This window comes from Vanellus vanellus (genome assembly GCF_965231255.1).
Source record: "Vanellus vanellus genome assembly, chromosome: 27".
In the NCBI taxonomy this organism is placed as follows: domain Eukaryota; kingdom Metazoa; phylum Chordata; class Aves; order Charadriiformes; family Charadriidae; genus Vanellus; species Vanellus vanellus.
The window spans coordinates 591,677-618,605 of NC_138932.1; the positions used below are offsets into that span (position 1 = coordinate 591,677).

The 26,929-nt window shown below is 47.3% G+C and overlaps 2 protein-coding genes across 2 annotated transcripts; both read left to right on the forward strand.

Annotated features, from left to right (window-relative positions):
- Positions 1-4,378: 4,378 nt before the first annotated feature.
- On the forward strand, positions 4,379-5,800 carry LOC309682063 (uncharacterized protein; the record flags this gene model as incomplete). Its single annotated transcript, XM_082496081.1, has 1 exon — positions 4,379-5,800. One exon carries the CDS (start codon positions 4,379-4,381, stop codon positions 5,798-5,800), a length of 1,422 nt encoding a protein of 473 aa, XP_082352207.1.
- Positions 5,801-11,785: 5,985 nt separating this feature from the next.
- Positions 11,786-12,757, forward strand: LOC309682064 (uncharacterized protein; the record flags this gene model as incomplete). Its single annotated transcript, XM_082496082.1, has 1 exon — positions 11,786-12,757. The coding sequence occupies one exon, from the start codon at positions 11,786-11,788 to the stop codon at positions 12,755-12,757; it is 972 nt and encodes a 323-aa protein (XP_082352208.1).
- Positions 12,758-26,929: the final 14,172 nt, after the last annotated feature.

A 26,929-nucleotide genomic window follows, 5' to 3' on the forward strand; every position in this document is an offset into this window, starting at 1 on the left:
CCCTGCACGCACCTTACTGCCCTTCAGCAGTCCATGGAACAGACTCACCCTCCTGCGAAGAGCACGGCGTGCAGCCCAGCTTGTGTTTCAGTGTGTGTTCTCAATGCCCAGAAGCACGTGTAGATGTGAGCGGCTAGGATAAGGCACTCCAGTTTTTACAGTGGTGGGACCAGGAGGCTGTGGTTGGGCTGCAGGTACCATTGGCAACTCAGATTTAACTTCATGCCAGTGCCTTGGTACAATAAGGAGCATTCAGGCATTAGGGTCCTGTGACACAAGGGCATTGGGCTGGGTCTGGCAGTTCACAGGCTGCCAGTTTAAATGATTTTCCTAGAGAGAGAGTGCCTCCGAAGGTGGTTTCCCAGCTACCAGCATCTGGTTCTGCAAGGTTGTTGGAGAAGGCAGTTGTGCGTGAGAATGCTGCACTCTAGTGGTTTGCACAGCTTGGAGGAAATGTCCATGCTGTGCGAGTTCGGAGGAGGTCGCCATGTCTTGGTGAAGCCAGAGAACATGTCCATGCCTTGGAGAGAGCGGAGGAAACAGTCATGCATTGGTGAGGCTGGAGGACATGGCCGTGTCAGGGTGAGGCTGGAGGACGTGGCCATGCTTTGGTGAGGCTGGAGGAAATGGACATGTCTTGGCAAGACTGGAGGAAATGTCAGTGCCTTGGTGAGGCTGGAGGACATGGCCCTGCCTTGGTCAGGCTAGAGGAAACAGCTGTGTCTTGGAGAGACTGGAGGAAATGGCCATCCCAGACCCATGCAAGTACTTCTTCAAGGTGTATCTGTTTCTTCAAGGGGGGACTCTCTTCCTTGGTTTTGCTGTTGTAGCCTATCACATGTAGTGTCCTTCCCTATGCACTAGTTTTAATGTTTATCAACTCCCCACTGTAGCTCCCTCCTGCTTTACAGCTCTTTGCCTTGTTTATTGGTATGATTTTGTTACCGTTAATGAAGCAAGGCTAATTTTACATCACTTGAGGTTTCAACTAAATATCCCAGATCGCACCTAGCCAATTTACCTATCTTCTTTTTTGACTGGCTTGTTCTTCTGCCAAATTTCTATATTTGGAGCCAGCAGGGAGCTCTGCATTCCTGGTGCATTGGCTTATCCTCCAAAATTGCTGCACTGTGACAGTGCTCCTTTGCATTCCTGGCTTATTAAAGGCAAGGTGGTGGATTCCCTAATGTCTCACCTGGTGTCTCCTCCAGGATGTTTTTCAGCTTCCCTCTTCATACTTCTCAGTGCCACAGCCCTCTTTTAACTTCTTTTCCCACCTTCATCTCGTGCTGTTTTCCAGGTTGAGTCAGGCACATTAAAAAAGCACACGGAGAGGTTTTGGCTGACAACCACTGCAGGGCAGGGCTGGCTTGTGGGGAGAAGAAGGATACTACCAGGATATGCACAGATGATGACAACAGAAGCACACATTTTTTGACAGGCATTGTCATGTGAAAGTGAAACCCTCTTTAAATTGTTACATAGTGAAAGTCTCCAAAATTGCTATGTTTGCCAAAGTTAAAATGGAGCCTAATTGGATTTCTGGGCGTTTTCTTTCTGTCTTTGATTTCATGGCTGGGTTGGACGGGGCTTTGAGCAACCTGGTCTAGTGGGAGATGTCCCTGCCGAGGGCAGGGGGGTTGGAACTAGGTGATTTTTAAGGTCCCTTCCAACCTAAACCATTCTATGATTCTACGTAGTTTTGGAGTGTACTGGTTAAGTGGGTTTAGATGCATAGTCTTACAGATGTTAACATGAAAGACAAGTTATTGTTGTGATCAAGTAATTAAAGTTCACTTGGGCTTTCAGTAAGTTAGGCAGGTTCACGTGGGGTTTCAGTCAAGTATGGCATGAAATAAGGTTTTCTTTGAAGGTTGGGGCAGTGCCTGCATCCAGACTAGAATAAAAATAATATATAAATGTGAACTGCTCACTTTGGTTAGCAGGGAGGATCACACCTACGACCTTTGGAGCTAAAAAGCGACAAAGAGTTACGGCTTTGGATCAAAGAACCAATTTCTGCAGGAGAGTTGCCACAACAAAGCCGCATTTCTTGTGGTTCAGGCAAAGATGAACACACTCAGTGCTGACCAGCAAGGGTCAGGGTTCATTCTTGCTGGGGAAGCCTATGGTAATGGGAGCATTTCACCCTCTGTGATTCTTGCCTGCTGTGGGCCACAGTTGTCCAAGAGTTCCTAAACTTTTTTCAGTTTCATTGCAAAATTATTTACGGACCTTTTTCTTCACCTCAAAAAACACCTAGGGAGAGCCATTTCTCTAGTTCTCAAGAAACCACAGTTTTTAATAAATACACTCAAGCACTGGGTTTCATCCCAGCCAGCGCCAGATGCTGGTGGGCCAGAACGCTGGTCCCTCTCAGCTGTTTTTGTAGTCAGCAGGAAGAAATTGTCACTTTTGGGGAATATTTCATGTGACAATGAAAACATGAAAGCATTCATTAGCTCTTCAATGACTTCAAAAAAATAATCTCCCAGTTTACTACCTAGTCTCTTTAATTTGGGCACAGCGTGTGATAAGAAGTTGACTCACTGAGAAAGTCACCCACAGAACTGGAGGAAGTTTATCTGCTCCTGGTGGTTTTTGTGGCCTGTCGTGCTGCCAGTCACAGTGTTGACAGCTGAGCTCGTTGTGCAAGCGCTGCAATCAAACATGACTGTGGCTCATCTTTTCCGCTCATCTGAGGGTCACTGTCTGGCGTATTCCCATTGCGCTGATAACAGATGATTGTGTTAGGATCACGGGAGCACCGGGACACCAACAGCCTGGTGCTCTGCAGAGCTACGTGAGCTAAAAATGAGGTTCTCTATGAACTCCCAAGGGGGTGATATGAACTTCACCAGGAGCTCCTATTTTTCCCCAGAGAAGCCAGTGCCATGTACCCACCCTATACCCACAACCGAGCCCAGCTGCCGGGCACTATAGGGTGGATGAGATGCGCTGCCAGCTCTAACCAGGAACTAAAGTTAGAGAAGGACGTAGAGCCACCAGTGCAGCTCTCATGGCATGAAGCCAATGCCACATGTGTGTGGAAAGAGGACATTTCTAGGGACCACAAGGACATTTCCAGGGACTGTGGGACCTCTGGAAAACCATAACAGTATGGTTTTGGGTGCACCTCTCCCTCGCCAAACCCCTGAGGCAGGGGATGCCACTGCTACCTGCCTCTCCAAATACCATTCAGTCTTACCATGCCACGGAGGATTATACAAAAGGTAATTACTCTTACGATGGGGAGCTGACATTCAACTACTCATCCTCAGGGATGAGTACGCTGATGCTAGTCACTACGAGTGTTGCACACAGGACAGCTTTTGCATAGGAGCTAATAGGATATGTCGTGAGTACCTCATACCTTCAAGGCACGTTTAGTAGCTATATAAAAGCTCTCCTTCCACCCGGGCTCACTGGTCACATCACAAAGCTGTTCTCACCAGGGAGCTGGGTAAGTCTGGTTCATGCTGAGCCTTTGCAGCTGCTGAAATGCAGATTTATTTCTGCTTTTTTACATATAAATAATACTCTGCGGGGAAAAGTTTTTAAAACTAGGTGGTTTGAATTGCTGTGTCAGAGGGGGAGCGCACTCTCTTACAGTGTCTCCAGCTGGGCATCCAAGAGACACCCCTGAAAAACCTGAAAAAGTTGTTAGCAGTCATTGGGGTGCTGCTATAATTGTTTGCTTTTGACAACAGTCGGAGAAGCTTTGGTGTATCAGGGACCAGAACGAGCTGTAAGCAGGTTTGTGTTTAGCTGTGGTATCGCTACCCTCTAATTGGCTTTAGTTCCCTAATGAGCATGAACTTTGTGATGCTGGGACTGAGTCGTGAACCTCTGCCTGCCCGCGATGAGACAGGATCTCCAAGCAGCGGTGCCTTGGGTGCTTTCTGCGATCTCCTCTGGCAGATGTGGCCAGAGGTTCAGAGATTGTTTCTGGGTTGGGCTTTTTTCTTGATGCATCAGCAAGAGGCCAGAGGCAGTTGCTGACTGAAAGCAGGAGGGAATAATTGGATTTAATGATTGAGAGATCAGCCATTCCTCTGCTACCTCCAATATCGGTTCTTTCGCCTTGGAGGTCCAGGTGGTGGGGAGGGAGTTGCAGTCTGGGCTGTGTGTCTCTGAATTTCCCCACTGTTTGACTTGGTGCTGTGTTTCAGAGTTCAAAATGATGGGTTGGGTCCTCAGCTGCTGCTGGTGTGGTTTTGAGACTGTGGCATAGGTGGGACATGTCTCCGGCACCCTGTGAAGCAAGCCTGGTCCTGCCGCACAGCCAGCAGTGGGACCGCGAGAAGCTCAGCCGAATGCCTGTCTAAAGGCTCTGCTTTCTCACGTGTCGTTCCAGTCCTGCCAAAACCTCTCAGAGATGTCGTGCTACCTACAACAGTGCCTCTCACCAGTCTACCAGGGCCCCGTCCCCATCAAGTGCCCACCGATGTACGCCACCAGACCCTCTCCAGTGCCTACCTGGCACTCTACACTGTGCATCCCACAGTACGTGTCCCCCTGCGTCCCCCGGCAGCGGCTCATGTCCTCCAGTTTCTCCCAACAGCAGTGTGTGACCAAGTGCATGCCGCGGCAGCACTATGCAACCAAGTGTGTGCCGCAGCAGCAGTGTGTGACCCAGCGCATCCTGCAGCAGCCCTGCGTAACTCGGTGCGTGACAACCTGCGTGCCACAGCAGCAGTGTGTGACCCAGGGTGTGTCGCAGCAACCTTGTGTGACCAAGTGCATGCCACAGCAACCGTGTGTGACCCAGGATGTGCCGCAACAGCACGCAACCAAGTGCGTGACCGCCTATGCCCACCAGCAGCAGTGGGCCGCCACCAACTGCATCCCACAGCAGCAGTGTGAGACCAGGCACGTGACCATGTGTGTGCCACAGCAGCCGTATCTGACCAAGGGCATCCCACAGCAGCAGTGTGCCACCAAGTGCATCCCCCAGCGGTGTGTGACCACGTACGCCCCGCAGCAGCAGTGCGCCACCAGGTGTGTCACCACATGCGTCCCACAGCAGCAGGCGACCAAGTGTGTCTCGCACCAGTTTGTGACCTCTTGTGCCCCGCAGCAGTGTGCCACCACGTACGTCCCGCAGCAATATGCATCCAGGTGTGTGACCAAGTGTGTCCCACAGCAGCAGTGTGAGACAACCTGTGTCCCACAGCAGCAGTGTGTGACCAAATGTGTCCCACAGCAGCAGTGTGCGTCTAAATGTGTCCCACAGCAGCAGTGTGCCACCAAGTGTGTCTCACAGCAGTGTGCCACCAAATGTGTTCCACAGCAGCAGTGTGCGACTAAATGTGTCCCACAGCAGCAGTGCGCCACCAAGTGTGTCTCACAGCAGTGTGCCACCAAATGTGTCCCACAGCAGCAGTGTGCCACCAAGTGTGTCTCACAGCAGTGCGCCACCAAGTGTGTCCCACAGCAGCAGTGTGCCACCAAGTGTGTCTCACAGCAGTGCGCCACCAAGTGTGTCCCACAGCAGCAGTGTGCCACCAAGTGTGTCTCACAGCAGTGTGCCACCAAGTGTGTCCCACAGCAGCAGTGTGCGACTAAATGTGTCCCACAGCAGCAGTGCGCCACCAAGTGTGTCTCACAGCAGTGCGCCACCAAATGTGTCCCACAGCAGCAGTGTGCCACCAAGTGTGTCTCACAGCAGTGCGCCACCAAGTGTGTCCCACAGCAGCAGTGCGCCACCAAATGTGTCCCACAGCAATGTCAGTCGGGTGGAGTAAAAATTTCAAGTCACTCTAAAAAGTACTGCTCTGCGTCCAAATGGCCCTGGTAAAACAGAGCCTGGGAAAGGGAGGTGCACAGAAAAAGCGGGAGGTACAGCTTTGGGGCAGGAGTTGTTTATCTCCTCCTACCACCTGTCAACTAGTTCCTATTGCTTGAGTCTGCTCTATCTGTGTTTTCCAGCCCTTTCTCTGGAGCTCAGCTATATTTTGAGCCAGGGTCTGATACTATTTCCATGGCTGCACTGCAGGAGCCTGTGGCTTGTACCTTAATGTGCTACAAGGCATAGTTCAGTGGGATGCTCTTAAATTCTCACCTAATTGAAATGAATTGTGCTTTTTCAAAAAAAAAAATTAACAAAAAAAAGAAATAGAAATGTCAAAGTAGTCCAGATCACAACAGCATCAAGAGGACTGGCAGTGCGGCCGGCAGAGGGCTGGTCTGTGTCCCGCTCTGAATTTAGTCCTGGCCTTGGGAGAAAACGTTCAGGTTAACCTGGATTCCATGAGGCTGCGAGTTCTCCAAAACAGCTCTCTTCACTCATTTGGAAGCCAAACGTGAATTTGCTAAGCAAAAGGTACGCGAATCTTCCTCCCACCACCTTAATGTCGGGAGGTGGCCAGAAATCCCCACTGCTTTAAGACACCGACTTTGCATCGACTTCAGCAGAGTCCCTGATCAAGACCAGATTTCTGGCTTGGCGACGGTGGTCCTTGCTGAAATTTTATATGTGAAAGTTTTTATTCACTTGCTTGCTTTAATCAATATTGAAAACACGACTCGAAACAAAAGAAAGTCTTTGAAATAACACTGAAAGTTGTAGCATGACTATTTTTTAAATGTTTGAGCTATAAAAGCGCTTAACTATATTCCTTATGCTGCCTCAAGATGTGTACCGTACACTGTATTGAAAACAAACCATATATATGTATACTTATACATATGTACTTAAATAAATATATTTGTCTGACCTCAGATTAAATATCTTGTCTTTTTGCCCTCTGGTGGTTCTTCTTTATTAAATATAGTGAACTCCTGTCTGAAAAATACAAAAATCTTCTAATATGCCCTATCATTATGAAAATGAGTAGTAGCTCACACTTAAGTGGATTGTGCGTATTTGGAGGGCAAAAACAAGTGTCGCAAGACAAAGAGGAGGGTGTGACTGGGGCAAGGACGCTGCCCTGCATCCTGCCCTGCTCCACCCTTGCTCGGTGACCTTGGGGTGCCACCACAGGCTGCCCTCTGAAGGCAAGGAGGTGGCATCTAGCCATGTCAAGGTGGCAGCTGGCTGCTTCCTCGCGTTGTGCAGCATGTGATGTGGGAGCAGACCCTTTTCATACCTCCTCCTGAATGTCCAGTGACGATGCTCCGGTCCAGAGAGGGACAATGCTTCGTCCCGGATAGGTAGCATGCAAAAGCAGCAGTGACCATGGCCCTCTTTCCACCTTGCAGAGCCAAGGATGGTCTCACAACCCTACCCAACGTCTTATATCCCCTTTAAAACCAGGAAAGGAGCAATGGTGAGGCCTTCTGAGGAGCTGTCACATCATTGTGGCTTTCCCATAGGAGCCAGAGCCCAGGGGATCCTTAGGACAACTTTCCTGGGTGGTGGGTGGCCAGGTGGCCCAGGACCTCATCTCATAGGGGTGGAGTGGCCGCCGGAGCACAGAGCTTGTTTTTGAGGCAGTTGTGATGGAGTCTGTTTCTGAGCCTGGCCCTGACTCATGCTGTGCTGCCAAGTGGCTGCAGCACAATGTGCCTCGGTTTCCCCTGTGCTTAATTGGGAATAATAATAGCCCCCACTACGATGTCCCATGCGGCGCTGTGCGTCTCTCTCAGATGAAAGGACTTTACAGATGCTAATTAAGAACATTGGGATGACAAGGCACGATGTTATCATTGGGTTAATATTTTGCTACCTCCACTGGCAACACTACACTGAATATTAGCATTACTTGAAGGCTACTGGATCCGGAGCTTGCCCAGGAACTGGATTTATGGAGCTTATAAAAATTGTATTAATCTGCTTACCTGCTCTTTGGCGGCGACTTGATTCCTAAAATCTCATGTCAGACCATTTAACATTAAAAAGGGCGTTGTGGTTCAGGGGGGTGAAACGCAATGAAAGAGAAATCCAGCTTGGATTCAGTGCTTTTGTCTTCAGTTGTGGAAAAGAAAAGCCTAGAGAAAGCACTCTTCCCTTTGGTTTTTGTAGCTCTTGAAATGTTGGCATCAACTGAGAAAACACGAACTTCGTATTTTTTTCTGTGATACTGAGGGAGATTTTTTTGTTGTTGTTAGAAAATCAGAGATGTAAACAAACAAACCTTCAGGCTTGTGGATTTTCTGGTGAAAACAGAACTAGAAAACTTAGTGGTTCATAAGCTAGAGATCAATATTCTGCTTCAAATCATAGAATCATAGATCATTTAGGTTGGAAAAGACCCTGAAGATCATTGAGTCCAACCGTAAATGTAACACTGCCAAGTCCACCAATAAACCATGTGCCTAAGTGCCACATCCACATGTGTTTTAAATACCTCCAGGGACGACAAACCAGCAGCATCCCCGGTGCTTCATATCCATGAGGAAATTTCCACCTAATCCATCAAAAGTTAACTTATTTCACCACTTTTTATTTCAACGTGTGGGACCTCACCTGAATTCCCAGCGTGCTGGAACCCAATTCATAGGTGTCAGGTTTTCATGAAAGGAAAAAAAAAAAAAAAAAGAAAATCCCAGGGCCTTCGCTTATGCAGCTATGACTCCCTAAAAATGCATTCCTCGTCGGCATTTACGCTCATGCCTCTGTTAATTTCCCCTTGGGTTTATTTGTGGCATAAACAGGTAACAAAGGGACGGATGAATGGTGCCGGGACTGTGCAGCAGAGCAGGAAACGTGATTTGCGTTTTCAGGACACAAGTACGGTTTGATTCAGCCGCCTTTCCCCGGGCCACCCCAGCGCTCCCGCTCCTCCCTTCTCCCCTTTGTTGTGCCGGAAAAGCGTCACCTCTTTCGGCAGGTTATTCACTTCGTGCAAGTCCTTTTTAGTAGCCGTCTTGCCCTTAGCCCAAGGCTTTCTCAGTCAAAATCATCCCTCTCTTCCCTGGGTTCCCTGTGTAAGTGAAGGAAGTCTGCGTGCCACAGTAATTATGGTCTGCAAAAAGTTGCCGAGAGTCCTTCCTGGATGGTGTTTTCAAAGGCACCAAGGGGACTTATGCACGCAGCACCCATGGAAATGAGGAGTCTCTTTGGGCAGTTCCTTCGGTGGTCTCAACTGCAATCTTTTTCTGGGCAGAATGGTGTGGTTTTTAGCTGGTGAGGGTTTGCAATGGGCAGGCAGGGACGCCTGGGTATCGTGCATGGGGATTCATAGCATGAGGACCATGAGCAGCCCCCGCACAGGGTGAGGCACTGGTGTGAGACAGTGTCCTCTCCTTACTCTGAGGATGGTGACCCCCTGGCCCAAGTTTCCCAGAGAAGATGTGGCTGCCCCATCCCTGGAGGTGTTCAAGGCCAGGTTGGACGGGGTTTGGAGCAACCTGGGCTGGTGGGAGATGTCCCTGCCTGGGGCAGGGGGTGGGACTGGATGGTCTTCAAGGTCCCTTCCAACCCAAACCATTCTATGATTCCTTGACCTGCCAGGGGCTTTGCTGGTTCAGCACATTGCATTGGGATGTTGCCCCTCATGAAGCTCAGAGATAAGCCAGACAACCCAGCAGTGCCGGGTGGCCATGGCAGCCCCGCAGCACGGGGACAGCCATTCCCGCCGGCATGAAGCTGCACGTGGCTCGGCCAGGACTGTCAGGCAATTAAAGCATCACCCAGCCAAACCACCTCACTACCCTAGGGCACTTATTCAGTGTATAAAAGCTCTGCCATCGCGGGGCTCTCCTAGGCACTTCTCTCCGGTTGTTCTCACTGATGAAGTGGGTAAGTCTGGCTTTTAATGGAGCTCCTGAAATGCTGTTTTATTCCTGGGTGGCCGGAGAAGGGAGAGGTCCTGCCTATGTACTCGCAGAGAAGCATCCTCTCTGGGATGCTGCCTTCAGCATCAGCATGCACAGCTCCAACAGATGGAGCATCTCCTCTGTGCTAAACTGAAGAATATTGGGAAAGCAATTCCAGATGGACTGTGAAGTCAGGAATGGGATTTGTGGGCTTTTCTACATTTTCTGTTAGATCTAGTCCAAAGGAGGCTATTGACTACAGGAAGGGCTCGATGCTGGTGGGAGTCAGATATGAGCTTGCACCCAAAAAGGCAACTCCTCTAAAGGAAGTGGCATGGAGAAATTTGCTGCCATTTTTTTTGGAATTTAAACAAAACAGCTTTTCAGATAATAATCAGAAGCTGACCAACTTCAGTGCCAACGTGAAAGTCAGTAGAGAGACTCTGTAGCTAAGTCTGAACATGTTAAAATTTCTATCTAGGCTAATAATGATAAAAATAAGTCTGAGGTGCAAACAACCCCCTGGAAGCAAATAATCCCTCTACTTTGGAAGTTTTTTATCTTGATGAGCATCACCAGATATTTTAGCATCGTATATGTAGTAGTAGCAATTGCTATCGTTGTTTTTCAATGGGTCGTTTTTATTAGTCGAAGATTATTATAATTGTAGTGATAATAAGTTTTCCTAATGATAGTAACACACAGCATTGTTATTGTTAATAGTCACACAGTGACAGGCTTTTGGAAGATAAAACACCTTACTGTAATTATACAGAACAAGGGGTGTTCGGAAAATGCAGTTTCTTTGCAGTGATTTAATTATATGTCTTAATCGCCAAACAAAGTCAAAATGAAAAAAACATTTTCGATCAGAGGCTCCAGTACCTGTTCGGCTCAAAATAATCCTATTAAAAACTCAGAAAACTCCCTGAAACTGGTGTTTTCCAGAGTAATTGTGGAGTTCCAGAGTAATCCCACAATGAAGTGGGATGGTTCTCCTACGACTCTCAGGGCCAAGGCAAAGCGAGACATTTCAGAGAGCTTTCAGGAGGAAAGCATGGACCGTGGTACCACCCAGTCCCTTCCCCAGGGATGTGGTCTCAGCTAGACTCCCCTCCAGGCTACTCACACAAGGGCTGCCAGGAGGAGGTTTCCCTGTCAGAGCTGTTACACCAGGCAGTTTGACAGCAGGTCTTTGGGCTACTGCAACAAAACCAGGACACTGGGGCTTGGTGTGACTGTAGTGCAGGACTGGAGGCTGCTTTAAATGGGTGCAACTCTCTCAACTCCGTGAAACTTGACTAGTTAACACCACCTGAGATTTTGCCTTGATAACTTCTCCTTTCCTGCTGTGCTTTCACCAAATACTTACAAACAATCCTGTTGTATTTCCTCTTTTATTATCTTGAGGATGCTTGCACAGCAGTATGAAGCTGGGACTTGCAGAAGGTGGCGAAGCTGATGGGTAGTGAGCTCAGAGTCTGTAATTGCATGCTGCCAGTTCTGTGGGACTGGGAATTGGCAGGCAGGCAGGTCCTACGTGCTGCCACAAACCCATCCTTACCCTCACCCAGCTAATTTAACCTCAGCTTGGGTTTGCCCGCGTGAACTGCAGCCACGCCTGAGTATTACAGCACGGACACACCTTTAATTTTGCCTTGCCTTTCATGTCTGGTGCTTGGGAGCTGCGGGACATCCCAGTGGGGACACAGGAGGTTTCCAGGAAGTAAGACGGAGGGTCACAGTGTCACTTCTCCTCGGTGAAATGTTTTGATGGACACTTAGTTGGTCTTTGAAGGGCAGCATGAAAACTCCCCAGTTTGCGTGGCCCTGATCCCTGGTTGTTTCTGGGCTCTTAAGAGAAGGATGCGGGGGCAGGAGCTGAGGACAGGCTCACCGCTCCTCACAGCTCAGTCCTGAGTCACCAAGAGCTTCTGACCCTCAGGAGAGCTAGGGTGTGGGCTCACCATGTAGAGATGCCTGTGGGGAAACTCCGCGTCCAGCATCACCAAAAATAGCCGATGCCTCTGTGAACTGTCTGTCTTTTTCCTGCTTCTTTCAGGCATAAGCACCTTACACGACCATGCACTATTATGGGGAGCGGTATAAATACCTGTACCTGCCAGAATCAGGCTGTATCACCGAAACCATCCAGCAGTGCATGCCCCAGTCCGATGCCTGCAGTACCACGTGCCACCCAGTCAGTGTGATCAAGAGCCCGATGCCGAGATGGCAAAGCTACATGCAACCTTTCACTTACGTGTGCCCACAGCCAAGTGCGACACAGCCATCTCTGCTGCCTTGCCAGCCCTACGTGCAGCAGTGTGTCCTGCTGTACCCCGAGCCTTGCGAGACCACTCGCCTTCTGCCCTGCAGGAAGCCCAGCCTGAAGCTGAGCCCGATGCAGAGTTTCCAGCCCTGCGAGACCAGCCGCCCCGAGAAAAAACGTATGGCCAAGAGCCTCCCACCGTGCGCACCCCGGTGCCCAGAGCCGGGCAAACTCAAGTTCCCACCATGTGGGATCAAGTACTCGTCCTCGTGCAAGAATGAATGCAGGTCGCAGAAGATATCCAAGTGCTCATCGCAGCGGTATGGCACAGAGCTTCGGTCCCTGCAGGGGATGACCAGTGGCTATTCCCCGCCGCTGCGGGGTGTCACCGAGTGTCCCCCGCAGCAGTGTATGACGCAGTCTTTCCTGCAGGAGTACATGAGCGGGTTCCCCCAGCAGAAGTGCATGAAGGGCTACCCGACGCAGGAGTGCATCACCACCTACTCCTCCCAGCACTGCGTGACCAAGTGCCCGCTGCAGCCGCATGTGCCCAAGTGCCCCCCCGGGCAGGGAATAAAAGAGTGCTCCTCGCAGCAGCAGCACGCCACCAAGTGCTCGCTGCCGCAGGAGGGAACCAAGCACAAGAGCTCGTCGACACAACACCTTAGCAAGTCCAAGTGCCTCTACCCACGGGCCACCCAGCACTCGCCACAGCATCACGCCGGGGGCATGAAACGTTCAGGCCACACCAAGAAGAGCCGCTGCGCTTCGAAATGGCTCTGCTGAAGGAGATGAAGAAGTAGTTGTGAAAACAGCAAACTATGTAGCTGAGGTCTGAGGTCCCCTGTTCCTATTCCTAACCCCCCAGGGAAGTTTTGGCCTTATTTTACCCCTTATTGTATCCATGTTAAAATTTGTAGTGTGCATCGCCTTTCTTTTTTTGACCACGCTTCAGTTATTCCTGCAAAAAAAAAAGATGTTAGTGAGAAGCAAAGTGACTCTTAGCAGGTGCTCAGGCTTTCAACTTCGAACCGATACAACTCTCTTACTGTGTTCACACCCCAAGAGGTTTTTACTGTTACTGGATCAGTTATATTTGCCAGTTGTACCAGTCATATTAAACTCAGGTTGCAGCTGGATTCCTGCTCTCTGTCTGATTTATTTTCCAATTTTAAAAACTGTTTCTAATGGCTACTACTGGGCAAAGTTACTCCCTGTTGTTATCTCACTCCTTTCTGTAAAATAATGCCAGTGATGCTGCTTTTAGGACTAGATTTACCACCTGTGGGAGCAGATCTTGGTGTTGGAAAGTTACCCAGAGACATAGTAAAAGCAGCAGCAGAAGAAGGTTTGACTCAAGTAGTGAGACTCATTAGCAGCCCTCAGACAGGAGTTTACCGTCCATCCAGGCTTAGCTCGGTGGCACCAGTGTCACAGGGGAGAAGGTGGGTCACACAGCAGAGCTTTCAGTCCTGCACCCCGGGACCAGGACAAGCTTCCCCCAGGTGTCCCCAGCTCTGCAATTTTGTCCCTGGACAAACCACCGCTGAGCAGAACGTGAAAGGGGGCAAGTGGGAGAGTCCCTGGGACAGCAGGAGGCAGAGAGGGCAGTGCAGAAGGTCTCTTCTGGTGCCACAACCTGGAGCTGGCCCTGTCTGCACCAGACAGGTGAGCAGCATCAATGCTCTGTGGTTGTAAAATTGCAACCAGAGGGAAAACTAACCTTCAGTTCCAGCTGTTCCTCGACAATAATATTTTGGTAGACAGCAGGAAATAGTTACTGTGTTTGGTCAATATGTTGATTTCTGTGTATATATATATATATGTAAGGAGAAAAGTCCCAAAGCAGGGTACTTTGCACACCTGTCCTACACCAGTCTCCCTGGAGGTGCTCCTTGGGCAGCAGCAGCAGCTCTCTGTCACCATCTAAAGGTGCAATGGGAGACCTGACTGCTCCTCCCATGGCTTCTCACCCACCTCCCTGGGCAAATCCCAGCAGAAAAACCTTATCCTATCTCCTTGGCTTCCTCTGCAGCACCCCAAACAGACCAAGCAAGATTTCCATAGCCTCCTTTTTCTAATAAAGTGGTAGATTTGCACATAAAAAGAGAGACTGATGCTACCAGCAGTACTCCAGGATTAGGAGTCTTGTTCCCCATAGAATAATAGAATGGTTTAGGTTGGAAGGAACCTTGAAAATCATCTAGTTCTACCCCCCCGACACCTCCCACTAGAAGACCAGGTTGCTCCAAGCCCCGTCCAACCTGGCCTTGAACACCTCCAGGGATGGGGCAGCCACAGCTTCTCGGGGCAACCTGTTCCAGTGCCTTACCATGATTAAAGTGAAAATTTTCTTCCTAATATCTAATCTAAAACTCCCCTCTTCCAGTTTGAAACCATTCCCTCTCATCCTATCACTACATGCCCTAGTAAAGAGTCCTTTCCCAGCTCTCCTGGAGCCCCTTTAGGTACTGGAAGGCCACTATGATGTCTCCCCAGAGCCTTCTCTTCTCCAGGCTGAATAACCCCAACTCTCTCAGCCTGTCCTTATAGGAGAGGTGCTCCAGCGCTCGGATCATTTTTGTGGCCTCCTCTGGCCCTGCTTCAACAGGTCCATGTCTTTGCTATGTTGGGGGCTCCAGAGCTGGACACAGTACTCCAGGGGGGGATTCCATGGGGAGAGAGAATTCATTTTAACTTCTGGTAAATCACAAAACCCAGGGCATTAAATGAAAAAAAGAAAAAAAGATAGGAAAAGCCTGAGCAAGTAGCTCCCTCCTGACTACCTCACATGGGATCAATCCCTTTCTTATACCAGACCAATGAAAAACCTGGCTCCTCTCTGCTCTCGCTCACCCCAGGCACCGGCAGGCTTAGGACAGGCCTGGAGGTCTGCAGGCGTGAGAGGGAGATGGAGGATCACAATAAGGCAGGAGGGTGGCAGAGCCCAGGGGAAGCTCTCCCACCTGCAGTTATCCCACTTGCATGGTTTAAATGGCTCTGCTGGTCTCCGTCACTCCTGGTCCTGAAAGGGTCCAGACTCCCCATCAGTGGGAAGGGGGAAGGTGGCATTGATCAACAGCAAAGGGTTTCCTTTTAGAAATCTGAGCTTGTGCTTCTGTGATTTGCTCCTGATAAAGGACTTGCTCTGACATGATAATATGAAAACATGGTATCTCAAAACAACCACTAAATGCTGCCTGAACTTTTATTAGCTCTCTGCATGAGGATGGGTTTTATGCTTTCTTGATCCTTCTCTCCTCCCTACACCTGCTCTGGCAGCAGACCCTGCTCTCACCCATCACCTGCCTCACTAAGTGGGATCTGCTCCTGAAGAGGTCACTGGCGCTGCCAAAAAAAGGACCTGGTGGCCCAGAAGGTGACATGAGGCAGTGCTGCATCCTTGTGGTGGGCAAAGCCAACCGCAGGCTGAGCTGCCGGAGCCAGAGCACAGACAGAGGCCGAAGAAGAGCTGCCATTCAGGAGGCCACACCCAGACCTCCATGACCGGCGATGGGCACTCAGGACAAGAGCCATGGCCAGCCAGGAGCGAGCTGGACAGAGGTTGCAGGGTGGTCAGGGCACTGGGTGCAAGAAGAAAGAGCCTGGGAGAGCTGGGTGTGTTTGCCCTGGAGAAAACACTGACGGGACAGTTTCTTACCACCTTCACCCACAAAATGAGTGTTTAGAGCAAAGATGGGCTCTGCTCTGAGGTGGACAGTGACAGGGTGGGCTACAAAGAATTTTTTTTTCCTTTTTAAGCTTACGTTGCACAGCCAACCTCTGTCCAAAGAGCAGGATCCCCCAGATGGACAAACTCCGCATTGCCCATGGTATTCAGAGGCATAAGATGTTTAGGGTTGTGTTTCTACTCCCATCCCAAAGGTGGTTTTGTGCAGAAGGCATCATGTCTTCTAGAAATTAAATGGTAATCTTGCTGTATTCTCTTTCTACAAGGACTCCTGGGAGGTGTAAATGAGTTTCCAGTTTGGAGTATTTGGATGCTCTGCAGGTAAAGTGGCATAGAAATAGGAAATTCTGTTTTTCCAGACTTTTCTCATTTTTAAGGAAGAGGGTATGATCAGAAATTGGTTTAGAAGTCACCAAGAGATCCATAAGTTGCCTGAAATTGTCAGAGTATGAAATATGACTTTTAACATAAAGTGCCAGCAATCTACAGTAACAGAGCTCAATGGGATTAGCCTCCGTTGTGAGCTATGAATTTGGGGTTGGGCTTTTTGGATAACTTTGTGTGAACTTTTCATTGTCTTTTGTGAGACGATGAGGAAAATAATCCCAACAATTAGAGACCGGTGAGGTGAGGTTTCCACACAACAGGGGATGTCAAAACATTTCAAAAATATTCATTACTTGTTTATGCATGCAAAGTGTTTTATCGTTACAATAATAACAGTATGTTATCTGAGACAAACACCTCAGGGATAATAGCACCTATAGAATATGCATTTTTTGATGGAAGTTTCTTAGTTGTTCTCATAAACAGGATGTTGTTTTCAGGCCTTGACAACTCAAAGCCTTTTGCATTTTCATTAACCAATGCATTTCTTAGTCCATTCAAAAGCAATCATTTCAAAATGGGTTAAGAAGGCGGCTTCAGCCACCGTGTGACTTTCAGCTCTGAGAATCCACCTGAATCCTTGGGAAATCAGTGAGGCCTAACGAAGTGCTGCAATTCCTGTACATCAGTAGCCACGTGATCAAAAATTTTTCCCTATACTTAAGTCTCCCCTGATGCACTTTTAGCCCACGACTTCTTCTCTTGCCCTCAGCAGGGGTAAAGGGCAGCTGAACTCTTTCACCTTGGCATCTACCTTTTATCTGCAGAAATTATTACCTTACCTCCTTCCAGTTTTCTCTTCCCTAAGTGGACATCCTTCAATGGTTATGTTTCTCAGCCTTCTGACCAGATTGGAGCCAGGCCCTTGGCAGCTGGTCAGTACCTAGAGTAGGAACAGGGATCCCCAAGCAGAATGACGTCCTCCAGCTGAAGCTGTGACAACAGTCAGTGAAACAAAGGACAAGAGGCAAATGGCCAAATCAATTTCATTGTGAACAAAACACGGGGTAGGCGCAGCCAGTGAAATTCTGTTCTCCATTCCTCCCTTCTCCAAGCCACTTGCAGGGATGAACCCCTTGGTGCCTCCAACTAAATGCTATGGTGGATTTAGGGGAATGAATAAAAATCCCACCCTTCGCAGCAGATATAGGCAGTATGTCTGCAACACAGCAGTCGCTGTCTGCAAACCACAGCTCATGTGGTCAATGATTGTCAAAGCTGAACAAACTGGAGCAAGTTGAATCCCCGTGTTAATACAGACAAAAGTGGTAGAATCACAGCAGCAATTAATTTAGACCATAAAAATATAATACGAAGGGAACCCCACAGCATGTAACAGTATGTACCATAGAAAACTGAATAATGCCGGTAAACAATGTTAAAATAATTATAGTAATTATAAGTGTTACACATGCGGGAAAAATTGTTTGGAAAGTAATTAAGACCTCATGCACAAAGGTTGTCTCATCCTCCTGGAAGTTCAAGAAAGCATATAAAACTCAAAGGATTCAGGGCTCCTCTGGCCATTTCTCTTGACTTCTTCCTGGGCAGCTGGTAAGTCCCATTCACTTCAATCTAATTATATTGAGTAAAACATTGCTTTAATGTGAGCTGGGGTTTAACAGCAAGCCACTCTGAGGTTTCTAAAAATATTTATGAGACTCTTTCTCAAAAAGTCTGCTAGAAATTATGTAGTTTTATATTTGGACCATGTGCAGCCTTAAAAATATGTCTATGGGGGCTGACATTCTTATTTAAAAAAAGTAGTGCAATTTTGTTATTATCAATTAACTGTATATAGCTGCATGGTATCCGACATAAAAGGCATTTTAAGACCTATTCAGACAGAGTTTAGATAACATTATCATAGAACCATAGAATAGTTTGGGTTGGAAGGGACCTTTGGAGGTCATGTAGTCCAACCCCCCTGCAATAGGGACATCTTCAACTAGATCAGGTTTCTCAGTAAAAATAATATTAGGTTTTTTTTTTCAATTAAAAAAAATGGAGATCTGAGATGCCCAAATGTATTTTCCCAGAGTTTTTATTCGTAAATCAGCCAGATTTAGTTTTCAAAGGCATAATAGGAGACTAAAATCTTGCCTTCTTCTGGTCCTGCCAGAATGATCGTGTTTGCATCCAAAACACAGCTAGAACAAAGAGTTCCTTTCACTAAGAAGTGATGCCTCCCCAGTTTTCAACTGGTCATTTATGGCTGGAGCCTCTGTCTTTGGGTGAAGACACCTTTATCATAGCACTAGTAGGAAGAAGAAACTCTGCAAGGACAGTTGTTTTCATACTCAATGACCTCAGGGTTTTTCTGAGGAGAGTATCTGATGCTGAGCATTGACAGACATGAAAAGCTAGACAAGATAAGGAATGGGATCCCCCTTAACTTTTCCATCATAATCAGTGGTCAGAAACAGGCATTTCACATGACTTATTTAAGCACCTACCTCTGAATAAGCTTGACTGCACTCAAAGTGCCCGGTTTTCTCCAGGGACCAAAATGAAGTGGCTACTTTATAGGTTATCATCTACATCATACAGTTTTTAACTTTGACAGATAAATCTCACTACATATAATTAGGTCCAGTTGAATGACCTAAAAGGTGGATTCAGGGTCTAGGCAAAAAGGTAAGCACCAAAAATCTCTATGAAGTTCTTGGCTCCGCCAGGAATGGTCTCTGCAAACCATCTGGAGGTACCTGGAGGAGAGGTTTTCCTAGGAGCTCAGGGGCTAGCGTGCAGACTGGCACCAGAACCGGGTCCTTCCACCTCCCGCACAGCAGTCTGCAGCTTGCAGAGCTGGGATAATGTTTTTTTCCCTCCCAGTCCTGCGTGACATGGACTCATTGGTCTACACGAACCTCTCAGGACACTGCTACAGTGCCCAGCGCAATCTCAGCAGAGGCACAGAAATCCTATTATGCATAATTACTCTAATGAGGGCTGAGCATGCTCTATCATTGAGACAAACAAATAATCCCAGGTAAGGACATTCTCCAGTACAGGTACATAAAATACCCATTGCTCTATGACCAGTGAGTGGCCTTATGGCACCAGCAGTGAAGTCACTGGCCACCACTGCAGTACCTCTCCTGTTGTCTTTGGTGGCTGCCCAGACAGGATCTGTAACTGGGAGAGGGAAAAGAGGCACAGCAGAGGTGGAAAAGGCCTGTGGACAAGGGATGGCAGTGATAAATTTGGATAGAGTTTGGATAAGGCCTAAAGGTCCTTCTTGGGAGAGTGAAGGCAAGGTGAGAAAGACTCAGGGTGATGGGGACAGGGTGAGTGGAGCCTGTACTGACCCGTGAGCTTCGTTTCCTGAAATCACAGGCTCACATTGTCTCTGCTACAGCAGCTATGTTACCTGCACAGCCCCTATAATTAAAATACCTGAGCTGCACTCCTATCCGCTTGCACCGCTTGCGCGTTCTCCTCCACCACAATGCATCCCCAGCCGTGGCACGCGCCTCACCCTCCCTGCAAGGAGAGCAGGAGAGGAGCAGGAGTCTTCCAGTCTTCCCTGCAGTGCACGGGTCTGCGGGGCGAAGGGCAGGGTGCAGGTTGCAAACCCGTTGCGAAACACTCCTGTGGTCTCCGTTGTGTGCTGCAGGTTCGCCACCATTTCTCCCAGATGTCCTTCGGTGGGGAGTGGGACGCAGGATGGTGTTTCTACTCGTGCAATGCAGAGTGCCCACAGCCGTTTGCTACCAGCTGCAATGATCCATGTGTTGTACCCTGCGGCGCCTCCAGAGTCATTATATACCCCCCTCCCGTCGTCGTGACATTCCCGGGGCCAATCCTCAGCACATGCCCTCAGGAGACAGTAGTGGGAAGTTCTGCAGTCCTGGAGGGAGGTGCACCAGCCCCACTGGCATCTTTGAGAGCAGAAGTCCTGTGCTCAGAGCCACCTGCAGAGAGATTCATCCCAAAACGCGTGCCTCAGCGTGCACCACGGTGCTCCTATGTGTTTTCTTCCCACTGGATGCATCCTTGCAGTAGACCCGGCTACAGATGCTACCAACCGTCTGAGAGCGAGAGGGAAGGGTGTGCACCGGAGAAGCCAGAAACTGAAAATACAGATACGGCAGTTGAGGACAAAGAGATCTCAGAAGCGTAACATAGTGACACCAACCCCAACGACGAAGCCCAAAGGCCTCATAGATCCCTATTGCCTCTCTGGAGCAGACTTACCTATGTCTTCTTTAAATTATGCTTTACCTTAAGTTCATAGATTTTTCCTCAGGTACATTCTCAGGCAGGTGATTAAAGTAATAAAATCCCCCCTATCCTAATTGGTGTTAACCTGACCTTTGAAATACACAATATCTGGTTCTTGGGAACAACTTGTTCTTTTTCTGGAAAGCAACGGAAAAAACAAAGGTAGCAGCTGTTTCAAGAACTCCAGGAATGCTGTCAATTGAGAAGTGACAAACACTTTCACTGCTAGACCTACTTAGACTGGTCTTAGCATTTAAGAGAATTAGTCACCAGGAAATTAACTTTTCCTTTTGATAGATATATATACACACACACGTACCTCATTTGTTTCTGGATTTCAGGTTCACTGCAGGAAAGACATGTGGGGGAAAAGAAACTGATCCTCTCTTTAAGTTTGATTTTATTTAAGAAAAAGGAAAAAAGTACTCGATGAAATGTATCGCTTGCATATAGAAATTAATGCAGTACACGAGCGACAGAACCTGCATCTGGAACTGTGCCCTTTATGCTGTTATTTATTCTATCAGTCTTGTTCTGTCCCTTCCCTTTCTAATAAAATTATTCTGCATTATCACAGTGGTTTTCTCGTTTTCATTCTCATCCACTCTTGATTTTCAGATACCTGCTGGTGAAATTTAGATGGCAAACATCAAACCCAAATCTGCCAGCCCTGCTCAACCATGAAGTGAGGAAATAACCAACCCCCTTCACTCAGCTCACATGCCTTTGCACAAGACACTTTCATTTTCACTTTCATGTTACAGCTTTCACTTGTTCCTCATCCTGTTAAGTACAGCTTGTGGTTTTGAGAGTTTGTGGCTGGATGCGTCATCTGAAAAGCAATAAGTAGATGAAAAGGAATGGCACCCTGAGAGATTTTCCTTATTATTTACTTTGGTTGAGGAACACTCCACCCCCCAACCCCCCCCCAGCTACTCCCTGCTCCCCTCTTCCCCACCCTCAAATTCTAAGCTTTTATTCCTCTAAAGATTTCCACACATTTTAACTGCAAGCATTGTCTTTTTGGTCCCAAGAAGAATATAACTGCAGCTGTGATTGGGCAGCTCTGCCAGTCTTTGACAGTTAAAAGCCCACTTTAAGAGAAGTGAAATAAAATTAACAGGTAAACTTGTCCCTAAAAGTGAAATGTGAAAGCTGACTAACCTCTAATTCCCCATTCTTGGGCTGGTGAGTCTTAAGAGCTGCAATTTAACAATTTGCCCCCACCCGTGGAGGCAGATGCCCACGAACATCAGGGCGTGCACCTTATTCTGCAAGCAGCCCATGCAGTCGCATCCAGAAGTGGCCGTTTCCTCAGCGACTTCTTCAAAGAGAAAAGAGATTGCAGGAAACTTTACAGCGATGTTAAAAACCCGTATAAAAACCTGCTCAGCAGCCTGGACTCCTGCCAGTCTCCCTGCTTACCCGGCCCTGTCTCCCTGGGAAGCTGCCAGCCTCTGAGAAGACAGTTTGTCCATCCATCTGTTGCAGCCCCTGGGTTCTCAGCTTCGCTGGGATCTGCTCTCTGGGGACATCTGCCCAGGAGCCCAGCAGTCCATACAGGCTCCCTGGATTTTAAGGGATATATTTTAATTTTTCCCGTTACAGGATGGGAACTGCTATAAATCTCCTTGTTTATCTTGCAGACATTAGCATGTGCCCTACTTTATTGGTCCAATATGAAGATGTAATGACTATATCTTGGAAGATCAGCTTGTGAACTGTGTCGCAGTGTCACTCCCTAGATAAACTGGGAGGTAGGGCAGAGAGAGAAGATTTGTTGATTGCCTGGCTCACGTAAAAAAGTGTTGTGAAAAATTTGGTAATGAGGTCATCGGCAGGGTGGAGCTCTCAGGAACCTCCAGTCCAAAAGACCCGGTCTTGACTCATTATCTCCACCCCATCCAGTCCAGCAGTTCAAGGAGTTTAACTATAAACTAGTTGCACAATGGGATTCAGGAGGTGATTTTCACCTGCTGAAGATGACTTGCAAATTTTTCCTTTTAAAAAAAAAAAAAAAAAAGAAAATTACATGCCTGAAAACCGCTAACTTGGTTCTTCTTGAGAATGAAGCAGCTTGCACAAGATAGTCTACCCTCCAAGAGCCTTGCTGAGGCTTTTTAGGGGAGAGCCATTGGCCTTTTAGCCTGGGAACTACGAGTTTGATCCCTTTCGGAGAAATCTGTGCATAATATCCTTACTGTGCACCATAGTGCTCTGAAATGCAGGCGCATCATTTGAATCCTTTCAGTGTCTATTGACGCATCACATTTTCAAAGAACCCTCAATATTCTCTAGTCATCTGCCTAAGCCAAATCTCAAGGCATTTTGATTAACAGCCTAGCAAAAAAAAAACCCCAGTATTTCACAGAATCACAGAATGGTTTAGGTTAGAAGGGACCTTGAAGGTCATCCCGTTCCAACCCCCCTGCCCTGGGCAGCGACACCTCCCACCAGCCCAGGTTGATCCAAGCCCCATCCAACCTGACCTTGAACACCTCCAGGGATGGGGCAGCCACAGCTTCTCGGGGCAACCTGCACCAGGGGCTCACCACTACCGGAGTAAAGAATTTCTTCCTGATATCTAGTCTAAGTCTCCCCTCTTTCAGTTTAAAACCATTCCCCCTTGTCCTATCACTACAGCATCTTTCTGCCAATTTGGCCTTCTCTCTTGGTCTTTCCGCCTTTGCCTGCCATTTAATGACCTCCCACAAACACATTTCACCTGTTTCTTTCACACTGCTTGTTTTAATGCTTCCCCCCCCCAATATTGCCTTGCACATGGGGACCAAGCTCATCCTCTACTTTCCCTGACATTTTAGTCATTATAAAGGATGCTACATTTCGTTGTCATTATAACATCCCACATCATCTTCTCACTGTTTCTTGCAAACCTTCTTTCTCTTTACACCCATATGGCACAGACAATTATCATCTTATTACAGGATAACTGATGCCCAAAAGCCACCTAACCTGTCCAAGGACACTCTATACATAAGGGTGGATCTAAGAGTTAGACACACCTAATTATTATTAGTCTTATGACTTATAACCTGTCATTATAATTCCAATATCGCATGCTACCCAAATTTACGATGGGGCCAGGGAGACCAAGGCATGGGGCAGACACAGGAGAAGGGGTAGAACGAATCCTGCATGGGATGCCCAGAAAAGGTGCTGTTGGGGGACTGCTTTTACTGTTTAAATTCCTTTTCAAGTTGTGACATGAGTTACCGGGAGCAAGGCAGGAGCATACTGGCCTTTGTGGCAGCTTTCTGCTCAAGCTGAAGTTTTACCACTGTTGACCTGAGCTGGAAGAAGCAATGCTGTACAGATATTTGCAGCAGAAGAGGAGCTGACACAGTAATTCAGATGTTTACTCTGGATAGTAGGACCCTGCTTTCCCTTTTGCTTTTGTTAGAAGGGTCTTCTCTGTCTCTAAGCCCAACCACAAATTCATTTCACAGGGTTCTGAGCCAGCAGATCAGCACTCTTTTAGTCTAACAGCCTTGAAGGGACTGAAAGTCAGTTGCCAGTTTTTCTTGCTGAGATTAGCAGGCTTAATTAGGTAATGAGCCGGAATGAAGATTTAATTAATAGCTTTAGAATTAATAGATTATTAAATTGGGTATTAGCACCACACCTCTGTGAGCCATGAGGTGATACAGGAATATGAATCCACTCTGGCAGTATCAGTACATACCACGAGTACCAACAAAGTATTAAAAATGGATTATTTGCACGGGTGGAACTTCCAAGGAACTCCACTCTAAACAACCCAGAACTTGGACTTGTGAGCACCCACCTTACTAAGAACCAGGTATATATGCATCTCTACTGTACCTGCATTTCAAGAAGGCCCAGCTAACACCACAACCCTTCTCCCCCTTTGTCATGGGACAAAAGTGCTGTTCCAGGCTTTGAATACACAACCTCCGCTCCAGTGAGTGCACACCAGTGTGTCTTTCTCACCTCCACAAGCCTCTTGGTTCTTACTGAGCTGCTTCACCTCTTTGCAGGAACTCAGACACAGAGAAGAAGGTAGACACGTCCTCCTCAGAGCCTGAGTCTGGTGGGGTGGAGGGAAGTAGAGCTGGAGTGGTTTATAGAATCATAGAATGGTTTAGGTTGGAAAGGACCTTAAAGATCATCAAGTTCCAACCTCCCTGCCATAGGCAGGGACACCTCCCACTAGACCAGGTCGCCCAAGGCCAAGTCCAGCCTGGCCTTGAACATCTCCAGGGTGTTCAACAACCTCTCTGGGCAACCTGCTCCAGTGCCTCACCACCATTAAAGTGAAAAACCTTATGGAGCAACCCAGCAGCTTTATCAATGCTGCTACATCAGCTCTTCCCACACCTGGGGACTTCAGATGACCCAGTAGCACTCAGAGTCCTACAGCTGGTCAAGCAAGGTGGGTCTGACCTGGAAAACATGCTTGGGTGATGAGGATGTTGTGTGCAGCCCGAGAGGCGTATGTTGGGCAGCTTTGACACAAAGCTAAACTATACTCAGACACGCAAGCTGTAGTTACACTTTGGGCTGCAGTTTCACATACCCTCAAGTTTACACTGAGGAGAGCAGCAGTTATATATTAAAGTGCATTAGTTCTGTTTTGTTTTTAAGATGAAAGATGCCCGGTAAGATTGCAGGAGCATAATTATTCCTGAGCTCCAAGCAAATCTCATTTAGTGGTGGGGAAGAATTCTTCAGCTTCAGAATGATTTGTGTGTATAATTATTTAATCACCACCTTTTGTTGCACTGTAGCTAGAAAATATAACGAAACCTCCCCATAAGAGAGGAAATCCATCTAACAAGAGAGCAGTGTTTTGCTGTTAAAAACTTAAAGATGAGACCAGGCATTCAAGATGCAAGTGGGAGATGAGGAGACTGAGGTCACTGACTAAGAATTCCCCCTGGGATGAGGGTGAATTTTGCTGAAAAGTGAGGAGTATGGAAAAGGCAAAAAATAGAAGAAAGTCGTCTTAGTGCCGATAGAAACTGGAATACCCAATGGTGACTGAATACAGGGTCCCCATATCAGTGGGGTTTCTAAACTTCCAGTGCCCTCAGAGGACAGGTGGAGATGGCAGAACTGCCCAGTTGATGACAAGCAAGCATTTATGGAAAGGTGAATGCACGAATAGATCTCCAGGCTCCACCAAATGTGTCTGCTGACTGGAAGAGAAACTCAGACTCGCTATCTCAGTCTGGAGCTGAACCTAACCCCTATGTCCTCCTTTCTCCTGTGGCAACCACGGAGTTACACAAATGAGTCCAACTTTCAAGCACAATGGCTTGTTTTGCTTTGCTGAATGACTGACAGGACAAGCAAGCGGGGATTTTAGGGTCTAAGGAACGGTTACTGGAGAAGATTGTCACAAATATAAGATAAAGCCTGAGAAACGGAAGGCAGAAGCAGGTGCGATTTTAAGAAGAAATGAAGTTCCTTTCATTTTGGGAAATTGGAAGCATCAGATTTTCTGGAAAACTACAAATTCTGTTATCAATCTAGACTTTTTTTTCTTTTTTTTTTTTTTCCTGTTGTCTTGTGCTTGGCCACAGTCATGAGGTTTCCTACACTTACAATAGCATAGTCTGAGTAAATCATCTCCAACAGGTTCAAGCACAGGGAGATGAGTAGGCTGCCAACAAAAAAAAAAAGATATTTTTTTAATAGGGATGAACAAAGGGAATCAAGTAAACATAATGCACAACTTACAATAAACATAAAAGGGACGTGTGGTGGTGGTGGTTTTGGCGGTGTTAGGTTGATGTTTGGTCTTGATGATCTTAAAGGTCTCTTCCAACCAAGACAATTTTATGATTCTATGAAAAGTACAAAACTGAGATACTGCTATGGTTTGAGCACTGAATATACAGATAATGGAAGAGCAGATAGTGGTCATCTAGTCCCTTAGTTCCTTATTTCACCTTCAGTCTTGCAATTAGGCAATGAAAAAGCACTCAGTAATATGGACCCTCCAGTTTGAGCAGTTTTGGAAATAAGTTTCCAGGTGACGGCTCTTAGACCATGGTGACAGCTCTTAGACCATGCTGGAAACCTACACCAAAATGTGGTTATCCAGGATCCAAAGCAGCCTTAAGTTTGTGCTCGATTGCCATATTTTAGCCTATTTCTTTTGCTGCTCGGTGTTGTATGTTATTCTCTTACAAGCACTATCGCCTGGAATTGCTGATAAAATCTGTGGAAAAATGAAGGTTAAGGATAATGTTTTGCTACAATCTGTGATAATAATACAGGCTATTTCCTTTCAGACAAGCAAGCTTTCAGACCAATTTAGAAAATTATAGCATGGCACAGGTGAGAGCAATAGCAATTAAACCAGCTTCCTCTTTAAGATTTAATCTTAGTATGCAAAGCAGCTGTGTAAGGATCAGAGCACAGTCCTGGTATTTCTAAAACCAGAAAAATCAATAAAGCCACTGGTGACAACAACAACATGCTACAAAAAACAAGATGAGGACTCTTTCTGATAATGTTTCAGTATTGCATTACGTGAGGTGAGTTTAAATCTAAAGCTGGGATTCCCCAGCCAGGCCAGGCTGCTGGTTTATATAAGTTTGTTGATCTGTGTAAAAAGCAACAAACTCTTCAGAGGAAGTTCAAAATCCCTGTTGTTTTTCCTT